The sequence below is a fragment of the Calypte anna genome, chromosome 3 (assembly GCF_003957555.1).
Source record: "Calypte anna isolate BGI_N300 chromosome 3, bCalAnn1_v1.p, whole genome shotgun sequence".
Lineage (NCBI taxonomy): Eukaryota > Metazoa > Chordata > Aves > Apodiformes > Trochilidae > Calypte > Calypte anna.
The window spans coordinates 26,267,680-26,279,939 of record NC_044246.1 but is presented as its reverse complement, the minus strand read 5'-3'; the positions used below and the strand labels follow the sequence as shown (position 1 = coordinate 26,279,939).

The 12,260-nt window shown below is 35.7% G+C and overlaps 1 protein-coding gene across 4 annotated transcripts in view; it reads right to left on the bottom strand.

Annotated features, from left to right (window-relative positions):
* MARK1 (microtubule affinity regulating kinase 1) overlaps positions 1–12,260 on the bottom strand; it is a 58,231-nt gene that overhangs the window by 27,611 nt on the left and 18,360 nt on the right. For all 4 annotated transcript variants that reach the window (XM_030447670.1, XM_030447672.1, XM_030447671.1 and 1 more), the window contains exons 2-3: positions 6,670–6,873; positions 5,902–5,955 (exon numbers count right to left, since the gene is read on the bottom strand). In XM_030447670.1, coding sequence (XP_030303530.1) covers positions 5,902–5,955; positions 6,670–6,873 — 258 coding nt within the window. The remainder of the gene's footprint in view (positions 1–5,901; positions 5,956–6,669; positions 6,874–12,260) is intronic.

Here is a 12,260-nt window from a genome sequence, read left to right as displayed (position 1 = left end):
TGGATGGGGCATTTATCTGAGAAAACACAAACAGTATGATGCCATTTACTTGTGTTCAAAATGTAACACATGGTTATTTTATCACTATGCACTATAATTACCTTTAGCAAATATACTTGTTTAGTCATAAAACCATTTACTGCCATGAAAAAAAGACATCATACCAGGCTGTTCTTTGTAGGTTTGTTTGGTTTGGTTTTTATGTATTTAGTTTGTTGCACAGTATCATGGTCAGAAAAACACTTCTCTGGTAAATCAATATCAATTAGTCAGATGCTAACAAATCTAAACTAAGAGATTATATTGTATGACAGCTTCAAAGGGTTTCTAAGCAAGTATGTGGAAAACTGCAATAACTGCCAGAAGACTGGAAAGATATTTCACAGTATTAATGCTGGTATAAGAGTTACAGCAGTGAATGCATGTGTTTGTGTTCATAAGCAGGTTGAAACCATCATACTTCTACAAATAAAATAATTCCATACCTAGAAAAGAGACCATTAAGAAACCATGTTACATGTAATGTGAAGCACATAGTAATTGCAAAGATAGATGTGCATTGTTCTATTCAGAGTTCTCAAAGGAACTAGAGGTGTACTAGTTGGTTTAAGACTGAAATTGTGACAAGAAATTTTGCTCCACACAACATGCAGCTTTTTTTCTTCCAGAAAGCAAAAAGCCTATTAGAAGATGGACAAAAAATTACCTGCCTGAATACAGAACATTACTGACCCCTAACACAATGCAAATACTTTTGTTATATGAAAGAAGCATTTACCAGTATGTGTTCTGAATAGAAGACACCACAAGGACCAAAAATATAGGCTTTGGCTTATTCGATATAAATGCCATTATAATTCTTCATGTCTTGTTATTATATACCCTTTGAACAGACATTTTTTCTGAAAACTAAATCAAATGTTCTCACATAAAAGCAGGTAAACCATCTTGGTAATCACTATAAGCAATTCAAGAAGCAGCAGTTAGTCTCAACCTTTTGAAAGAAAACAGATATTCTAAGGCAAACTCTGAATGAACTAAACAAATTCACAAGGTCAGTTTGGGTATCTGCCTGTTGCTTAGTAACCCTGAGGTGGGTTTTTTGGTTGTTTGGTTTTTTTTGACTCAAAGGCACCTGAAGCAGCCCACTACTGGAACTACAGCACAAAGGTTCCTGGGGAGATCCACATTCCTCTGACAGTCCATGTTATGCAGTTGTTGGTGTCAGCTTTTGACAGGGTTCTAGCAGTTACTTACTTGGTGCAGTTCTAACACAAGTAACTATAGTTTTGAGATCTTCTTCTGAATGAGCTCAGGCATAAGCTTCTTCCAAATTAGGCAAATGTAACATGTATTCCACAATGCTGTGTAACTAGAGTCAAGCAGCTTTGCTAAAGCTGCACGGTGTGACAAAGGAGGTCTGGAAGACAGAAGTTGGCTGAAAGGCTGAAAGAACTGAAATAATGGAACAGTACTGGCTAGAAAACACGAACACAGCCCCACTACTGCAGTTCCCTGGACCATACAGCCCAAGAGGATCCGTGCAGGTCTCTCACTGACACAGAATGCGGAAGAAGAAAGAGTAGGGAACCTTATTTAAATGCAGATTTCAAAACAACAAATTAAAACTGGGCAAATTAATTGTTTTTGTGGAGTTCCAGTTTATATTCAGTATTTTACTTAGTCCAGTATAGATGAACATTTACACCAAGCAAGAAAATGCCAACATTTACTCCTCCACCCACCAATTTTCTCTCCTAAGAGAGAAATAATTTAGAAAACCCTTGAACAATGGATAACGCTCAAATAGAAGTGTTGACAGCACTCAAGTATTATGGTAGATAAATCCATATTGCAACTCTCCATTCCATGGAACAATAGTTTGGAATAAATCTTGTTCCTCCCTCCTCCACTACTTTCATAGAATGATTACATACAATGGTTTGGGTTGGAAATTACCTTGAAGATCAACTAGTTCCAAGTCCTCTGCCAAGGGCAGGGACACCTCCCACTAGACCAAGTTGCTCTAAGCCCCATCCAACCTGGCCTTGAACACTTCCAGGGAGGGGGCATCCATGACTTCCATGGGCAACCTGTGCCTTGCAGAAGTATGCTGGTAATTAACACTCACTATGCCAATACCTATGTATATCCATCACTACACACCTCTGTAATACCCAGGGTACCTCTATATGCAAAGGAAGAGATTTATTAAAACAAGACAGTTATTTCCTGTAAAACCAAGTCTGTTAATTTTATAGGAATCTGTGCAGAACAGTGATATTCTTTTGCTATATGGCAAGCTGCAGGATCATATAATGATCTATTTATTTGTGAAAAAGTAGTGCTTTCAGAATTCAAGAACACAGGTATTCTCTTGAGAGCAGTGTACTGCTCTTTGGTCAAAGTACTCTCTGACTTCTCCCAGCCCACCACATATTTATAGGACTGCTTTTAGCTCTTAATAAAGTGTTCCCATTCAGAGAAACTTTTGAACAAGCATCTCCTGTTGACAGCCAGTACCATACTTAATTCACAGAATTAGTACCTATGGAAAAGGCACAAGACATGAAAATTTGATTCTGGCTTTTCCAGCTTAATTTTTCAAGGCACAAACCACAGAAAGTACAAAGACCTCCTGTCACACCATTGCTAACACTTCTGCTTGCTGTCAGGTTGACATCTTCATTTAAGATTTACTATTTTAAGTGACTACTGTAAAATTAAAAGTCTTCAGTTAAACAAGTCTTTTTCTTGCTTTGAAAGATGTGCTTCTTCAGATTCCAAGTCATTTCTGAAGAGGAATGGTGCAAAAAAATCATAGCTTTCAATAAGTAACATTGGAATTGTTAAGACTACTACTGCTTTTTTCCTTTTGTTCTGCCTTTCTTAGCAACAGAAGGAACTCAAACTTGAGGCTTCAGATATGTTCAGAAACTAAGAAGCAGCACACTAGCTGCTACAAAGGAAACAGATATGCAGAAAATAAAAAGCTATTTTGATATAAATCCTAATTATGATGAAACCCAAATACTTACATTTGGGAACAAATTTCAATCATGACAGTGGAAAAAGCCAAGTCAGCACAATATGTTACTATCAAGGCAGCAATTTTACAAAAAAGAGTCAGCTGCCTTCTAAACAGGTGCCGAGTAAGATAGGAACCGCATGCTGAGCAACTTGAAAACAAAATAAAAGGCAGTGCCCTTGAACATTGTTCATCTGTTCAGAGACACGGAGGTCCTGAAGCAAGAAATATAACTTAAGACAATTACACTCTATGCATAAGGATGTAAAATTTAAAAATTCACATCAGCTTGCTTGTCTCATCTCCTAACGTTTGTTGGCTTAAGTTAAAATATGACTGCAAAGTACCCTGTCCATAATATATAGCATAAACAACACTGGAGAGCAGCTAGAACAAACCAAACACCTCCTGTGCTTTCCTATCCGTGACTAACTGCAGACCCAGCCTGCAGAACACTTCCAGCAACTGAAGTTCCTGCTCAAATATTTGTTTACAAAACAGAACAGTGCACGAACAGCTTCAGTTCCTCAACATGCTTATTAGGTCAGTAGCAAGTATGATGGCAAAACCTACTTCCCCTTGGTATCCTTTATATTACAGTGTATAGAAAGGGGATGGTTTTGTGAAAGACCCTGTGCCTAAGATCACTACACAGTTGTCTTGTTTAATTAACAATAAACAACACCAAATGAAGGCCTCTAAGTTTGCTGACCAGTTGTGTACAATTGACCATTTTTAAAGTTCCAGAGACTGTCCTCTGAACCACACTGATTTAGATGGGTCCAAACTTTGGAGTGGTATTTTTGTGAGAGCAACACACTCCAATATTCCTTAATATGTATTCATTGTAGAAATGTCTGTTCTTATTAAAACAATTCTAGTATCACTGCTTCCCATTCCCAACATTATCTCTTGAAGAAAAATTCACTACTTAACCATCCTGTGCACAGTATAACCCTAATGGCAAAATCATAAAAATGCATATTACAGTTATATAGTACATAAAGAATCACAAACTGTGTAATAGCGTAGTGCAAAAAGAGTACTGATTTCACAGAACAAGAAAAAAAAAGTTATTGTTTTATTTACAATACTACACAAGTGACCTCAAAATACTAACAGAAGCCATCATTCTAAACATTCTGATAAATCACCCTCCCACCCTTAATTGCTTTTTAAAAAAAAACAAAAACAAACTAGTTACTTGAGTGTTCATGCAAAAACTGCTTAAGCTTGCCTAAAAGCTTTCAAGGAGTCAATATTAAGTTTCAGTCAAAATTCTCTTAACACTATAGGAAGCTGAAGACATTTAGAGCTTTAAACAAAAATTATTTTTCTTGAAAATTACATGTTCATCTTGTTATCAGCTTGTTATCAGCAAAAAACAGTAACAGCAGCAATGTCTATCACATGAAAATTTTCTGTGCTACTCGTGCAGCGTGACAGTAAGCTTCACAGGGTATGAAAGTTTCTTTTATAATTGGAATTATTTGTTGAATTATTATTGAACATCTTTGTGTGAAATACAAGCTATTTACCATTAAAGCAATCATCCCAGAAGCAAAATTTTCATGCTTAAGTTTATCAGAGAGTTTTAGCATTTTTTACTCTCTCATTGACCAACAAGACTTAAGGGTTGGGCTTGATGATCTCAGAGGTCCCTTGCAACCCAGATGATTCTATGATTCTGAGACAAACTTGCCTAGCTCTGCAAGTGTAAATACCAATACGGGTAGGAAAGAAGCTACATGGGCAGCACAGAATTTCCCCTGTGTGCTCAGTGACAGACTTCCTCTGTGGGTCCCTCCTTACTAGCTCAAATGTTAGCAGAGATTTGCTAACAAAGGATACAGGAGTTAAGGATAGCAAAGCTTTTGCATAGACTCTGCACAGTATGTTGAATTAAAAAAATAGAAACCTTAAGAACTTACCCCCAATCACCAATACAACAGAAGAGAAATTAAAGTAAGCAAACAAAACAAATATAAGAAAAAAAAAAAAGAAAACAAACCAGAGCTGTTTATAACTCCCTCTAATCAAAGTTAAACAATAAAATAAATTTAACAGCAGGCAGAGATAAAAGAACAGCAATAAGCCCTAGTCTCTTGCTCTCATTTTACAGCTACAGACAGCAGCAGTCTAGTATACATAAATGAAAAACATACCAATGTTTTATAATGGGCAGCCTCCAGTAGGACAATACAATATTTCTGTGCTTCAGCCAAAACTAAACATATATATCCTTAAATAGTAGAAAACCCCAAACCAAATAAAACCCACAGAGTTTTGTTAAGACTCTTATCAAAAGAGATATGAAGACCTTCTGAATTTATGCCTATTGGCACAAACAAACAAGAACGTTCTGATTATGTTCAGCCACTTTGTCAACTCTACAGACAAAAGAAGTAATAGGCAAAGGTCCCTTGAGCTTAACAAATATTTTATTAAAGTTGGAAGAATATAAAAACAAAGGTTAAAAAAAGCACTATAAAATCTGGCACACTTCTAAGTCCAAAGCAACCAATAACTGCATTCAAGAAAAACAAACAAAAAAATGTACTATCCTTGACAGCTTTGTCTTGATTTAGTATGTAGACAACTTGTGTACCTCATCAGATACAAATTTTATTGTCAGCAAAGAGTAAAGCTGGAGGAGGAAGAGCAAAGAAGCAGTGCTTAGACAGGAACCACACAGAGTAGCTGCCTTCAGACAATTGCACAGGAGCATTATAGCCAAGACAGGTCTCCCAACCTTATACATACACAAAGATGCTTGTTTATCAAGATGAAATGAACCAAGAATTTTTGTCAAGTAAATAAAAGAGCATGGTTCAACTTTCTATAGAATTTCCTATGTTACGTTTCATTCTTACCTTTTGGAGACTGGTGGGATTTAGCTGGGTTTTGTCTATTATTTTCACAGCAACCTTGGAAAAAAACCCAAGCAAACATAGGTTACTAAACTCAGAAAATTTTTCAAACAAAATACATCGCATTTCTGCAAGAAAACATACAGGTATGACTGTAAGGCATTTATGCATTTTATCAAGCAAAATTTCCTGAGCTACTAGAATCTATGAGAAGGTGCTCAGAATTTTGCCACCAGATAGTACCACCAAAACCAGTTTTATACTTCTGTCAGTGTTTGGACAGAACAATGTTATCCTGTCCACTGCAAGACCAGGCCCTTCAAACATAAGATCTATCAATAGATTTCAGTAACAACAGTCTATTAATAGATTATCAGTATCAGTGAAATCTATCAATTGCTTTCTCCTTGGTTTTGGAAATGCCCTTGTATGAACAGACATCCCCCCACCCCCCTTCCCGGTCTCCCAAACACCCCTTGATGCAAAGCAAACTTTTTTATCTCTTCACTAAGAAGTTAAATTTTAAAAAACAGGGGTGAGTGGTTAGAAGAAAAAACCTCAGACCTCAGTTAACTTTTCCTGAAACAACCTCTTTGCATCTTCCTTTATTATGACAAAAAATGCACTTTTGCTGTTCAGAAGAAAAGAGACAACTGAAAAGCAAATATACTTTTTATATATATAGTCAAAGAGAATATAAACCACAGTCAGATGTTTTATTTTGTGGTTTTGTTTTGTTTTGTTTTTTTGTTTGTTTTTTGAAAGCCTTACCTCTCTTCCAGTAAGCACATGCCTTGCCAGTTTCACTTTGGCAAAATTTCCTTTTCCAATTGTTTTCAGTAAGCGATAATTTCCAATGTGAGGATGCTCTTCATTGGTAGATGTAATAGAATTTCTGCATCTGGGGATGTTTTGCCTGCTACTTGATTTGATTGGCTGGACATGTGGTTCAGTGTATCCATCCACAGAGGTGTGCTGGAAAACAGATGAAATTGTTGGGAATACTTGGAATTTTATACAGTTGCAGCAGAATAGATTAAAAGCATAAAAACATGTCAAGGGGAATCATTTATTTATTTTATAATATAACTGATAACTTTGCATGGTAGCCCAAAGCAGAACACGCTGTCCATGGGCATGTCTTTGATGCAGGTCTCAAGAAAAAGTCTGCAGAAAGATTTTACAAACTCCAAAAGTAAAATTAGGGACACCTAGGCAGTAATCAAACCATTACTGATTCATTTTTAATATGAAACTATGCCAAACTGTACACTATCTCACAATGTTACAAATAAATTTGTCTAATACTCATCAAATTTAGTCTAAAAAAATACATAGAATAAAAATATTTGTACTTTAGCATATTTGGAAACAAGGATTCACTCAATTATTTTTTTCTTAATTTTCTTCAGTCAAATATCATTGAGAAAAACATTTCTTGAAGTAAACTTTGTTCCCCAGACCTGTTTGTATCCTTTTGTAAATAAATAACATAACAAAAGTAACAAAAAATTTAAGTAGCAAGCAATCTGCATCTTTATTTAAAAACTATGATTTGGTCTTAAAAAACTCAATGGTATCTCAAACATATTTTAAATTTCAGAAAGTCTGAAGAACTAAAAGAATGTTATTTTTAATGCATGGAAACTCATCATCCCACAATAAATGTTAAGTTATTGAAATCCCCACTACTTCTGTACTCTTTTAACTCCCAAGTATAAGGGTCAAGATTCAGATGAGGCTTGGAAATGTTTCAAGGAGAAAGCAAAGTAAGAGAGGATGTCAAAGGGGTGTTAAGTGTTTCAGTATTTCAAATGCTTTCTAGTATTAGTGGCAGATGGGTACAAATGCTCAACAAGTAAAATTTAATGTCTAATCTTTTAAGTTACAGATTTAAAGGCCAGCAAATACTGTTGGCAGAAGCAGTGTCTTCTCAGACCAGCTTTAAGATTTTGTAACAGAAAGTCAAGCTTACTCCCAGATCACTCAGTTCCTGTTAAGTGTAATGCACCAACAGAACTCAAAATAGACAGTATTTTCCCATTATTCACTGCTTCAGTCAAAAAGTGAGTGTCCTGATACCTTCATAAAGAACACTAACTCTGTTTCTTTATAGACCAATCTTCTTTAGATTTTTGCTCTTAAGCTGAAAGCAGAGCCAGAAAGCAATGGGAGGTTTCATTGTTTCTCCAAATACTCAACCTCCTGTTGGACTATGATGATCGCATCCATCATTCCTTATCCTTGTAACTATTTTCTTATATAAAATAAATTATAAATTTTAAAGCAGTGTTTCCAACTTCAGTTTGCAATTACTATACCCTGATAACATCCTGTAAACATCCAGGCTTACAGATAGTCCCACCGAGCTGAGCAGAGTTATTTCAAGACATAAGCATAGTAGAATTGGGAAAACAAGCAAACAGGTGCAACACAGCCAGAAAAAACAAGGAATATACCACAATGAGAATATTCTTCCCAAATGTGGCACAACTTTGCTTACATCACCTCCAGCATTATTAATTCTTCACACTGGCTAAAAGAATGGACCTTACTTTAATTTTCTGTTTTTCTTTTCATTATCTGAGTCTCTCTGAAAAATGCTACTTTACCCTCGCTGCTAAACCATTTTTCAACTTACTGCAGAACCAAACTAGACACATTTAGATTCGGGATTATCTGACAAATTTATTCAACCATTAAATAACACACCAGCAATAGTAATTATTGTTTAGAAGCACATAATTAAAATATTTTCTGTCGACTTGGAAAGAGAGGATTAGAAGGACAACTCCAGGCAAAGAAGCTTTTAAACATTTCCTCAACACTGAACATCAGTTCTACATATGATAAACCAGAGCCCACATAAGTCTGTCCTAAGAAAACGCCCTCCAAGATCAGTATTTGTATGGTGCTAATAATGAAAATTATAACTGTGCCTAGAACGGGATCCAGCACTACAGCACTATGCTGCACAAGCAAGTTTTAAGGCTTTGATCCTATTCATGCACACAATCAGATTTTCACTACTTGAAATACAATGACTACCAGAAGCATTAGCAACCCTGGTACCAATTACCAATTTCATACACTCCAAATGATTAGCCTACTTTCGGCAGATACATGAAGGCATCTTTTAGATAAACAGATGGATAGGAGAGCAAGCCCAATGACACAGGCAAAGCAAGAGATAGACTGATGGGATATATATATTTTAATGCAGTTTTAACAGGGAAAGCTGTTGTTTAATCATAATGGCAAGATAACAGAAACAAATCTGAAAAGGGAAAAAAAATAACAAAGTTCATGCTTCAGACAATTCTTCCTTCTCAGACAAATTACCTTTGCAGTCAACCATTCTCGCCAGCTATGCCCAAAGTTGACAGAAAACATGCAGAAAAGTCAGGTTTTTAAGTCTGTGAGCCATATATGTATGTGTGTATGTATATATTTGTTTATAATTTGTGAATTTGAACAGCACGGAATGCAATTCAAATTACTCTTCTTAATTCTTGCAATAGGCCTCTCTCTTGTACAGAAACAGTTTGCTATTGTTGGAAATTACAGAAGAATTTAAACTGGAAACTCATCAACTTGTAGAAATCATAATGAAATTGAAATATAACAAGTCTTAAATGCTAAGGAAATTAAAAAATAATAATAATAAATTGTTAGGCCAAATAACAGCATCTGTGAGACTACTGCCAAACAATGGTAAAGCCAAATTCCGCAGAAGCATTCAATAGCCACACTGGCTAGAAAGCCAGGCTATGTGGCTTTAAGACTTTTCTGGACCATGACAATACATTCATTCATCATGCACCAGCTACTACATGGTTATTTTAAAATGCTATTTCAGAAGAACAATCTCCACATTCTGAGAAGTTTTTCAGAGTGCTGGAAATAAGCTGGCTATGAAAAATAACATTCTCCTTAAATTTTATTGCTATCTAAAATCAATTCCACAACAATTGGACAAGCTGCACTTCTTATACAGCATTTTAATTAGAAATGATGACACTTCTCTAGATATCTTGATAATATATATAATGTAGTGGGAAGTACTACCTTACAAGTACATCACAAACATGACTCCCTGCATATTCAGTTTATGCCAGTGTTACACAAAATGTCAAGAAATCAACACATAAAATTAGATGGTTCTTAAAATGAAATGCAATTTTAAACAAAAAAAGGCAACAAAAGTTGTAGTCACAGTCATGTATTTTAAGAAAACAAACAAAATAAAAACCCATGTGGAACAAATACCTTTTGAGAAACCTTGAACTAGTAATTCTAGCATTCAATTTTAGATGGCAGCTGAAGAAATCTCAACTAACACTTATTGCTCCTAACTAGGCTTGTTCCTGGCGTGTTCCAGTGAAGTTATTTTAGAAAGTCAATGGCATGAAAATGACAAGTGAGTTAACTTGAGCCATTGTTTCCCCAAGACTCAAAGCTATCATCTTTCTTGTTTACCCAGGGCAGCTTTGCAAAAGCAAGATCATCTTGGTCCAGACACACTATTGACACATTATTTTCTTAAAGAAAGTGCAGAAGAACTAACTCCACCAAGTAGATACAAAGTATGTGCCAAACTACTTATTCAGCATCCTTTAGCCATTTAGCTAGCAACTGTAGTAGTATACTCATGGATTATACAATGTAATTAAATTTACATCATTACATATATTAACTGCTCTGATAGCTTGGTCTTAAAAAGTCTTGAAAACCACTCTGGCAACGAAACCGCGATCTTCCTCAACCAAACAGCACTGAAGGCTTCTATAGTGCTTCTGAGTAATGGGATAACTTCTACCCATTGATCTGCCTCCACATATGCCTGACTTGATCAAAGGAACTTAGTTCTGAATTTCCCCTTCTGGAATGAGCACAAGGCAAACCTCTTGGTACAATCAGTTCATGCATGCATGGTGCTAGAAAAGGCTATCATCACACTTCCTTTCTCTGTATTATCTCCTGTTCTGAAGTTTCTTGCAGACAACTTTTATAGCTGTGACTCCAAACATTTTCAACCATGTGCCATCCACATGAGCATCCCTAACAGCTGTCACATTTCAGAAGGTAATAAAAGCAAGTCCAGACAGAGGGAGTCTGAAGGATTTAGAAATTTATGATATGAACAACTCTGATTCACAATAGAGAGAAAGGAAAGATGATAAGTAATGCCCTGATATCCAGCTGTTTTCACTTTTTAACTGCTTGCTGTCTGTAGCAAACCACCTCCAGCAAGTAGTTTTCTTTTGCTGAAGTAACAATCAAACTAAACTAGGAGAGTCAATTTTTTTGAAACATGGTGCAACACTGAACTGCACCTGGTCCATCAGCAGTGCCAAGAGAAGGGAATTCACTCCTCTCCAGTTAAACCCTGACCTCTGTACAAAAACACAGTCTGCTCTTGCCACATGTCCCATCACACCATACTACAATTACTGAAGCACCTCTGATCTCAATCAAAACGTTAATAAAGCACTATCTGCTGTACTTTTTCATATCTCTTAGACATGTGAAATAGTGCTTTGGAGGGGGCAACTTAAAAAGACCAAATGTGTGTACACGAGTCTTCTCATAATTTATCAGTAATTAAATGCACACCAGATGGAGAATGCATGATAGAAACTTTGTTATGAAAAACCACAAGAAAACCCAAGGCAATCAACTGAAACAGGATGATATGCACAACTGAACTCAGAAAAACCTAAGAAACAAACACACTCTTCCAGTGAGGGAAAATACACACACACACGCACATATATATACAGATTTTAAATCAGACACCAAGACCAATGCATGGCAGAGATGGAAGAGAATCAGACAAAACTATGACATTTGTTTTTAACATGTACTCCTCTCACACAGGCTTTCCAGAACTGCACAGAGAAGATAATCAAACACATGTACTTGCATCTGTTTATATGACATTTACATAATATGTAGGAATTCTAAGCATGAACTTTTGAAAGAGCTTGAAGCTATCAGCAGCAAGAAAAAATGATTTTTTAAATAAAGCTGGCCTCGGTCAAGCATCTGGAAACATTTCATTAACTGATGTTGTAACTCTGAAAAGCATTTTATATAAAACTTCTTTATAAAACATCCAAACTACAAGAATGGAGTTCAATATATGGTATCAAGTAAGATACATAACTTAAATTCCCCTTAGTCATTTTGTATCTCTTTCCTTTTCTGCCCTACTGTACTATTCTGTATTTAAAAAAATAAAATACACAACAATTTCAAACTTAATAGTAAAATAATTCTATTCTAGGGTGAAATACAATCCCTTAATGTCAACACATAATAAAGACTCCTTTCTAAAAGCATATGCTAGTGATAGGTAA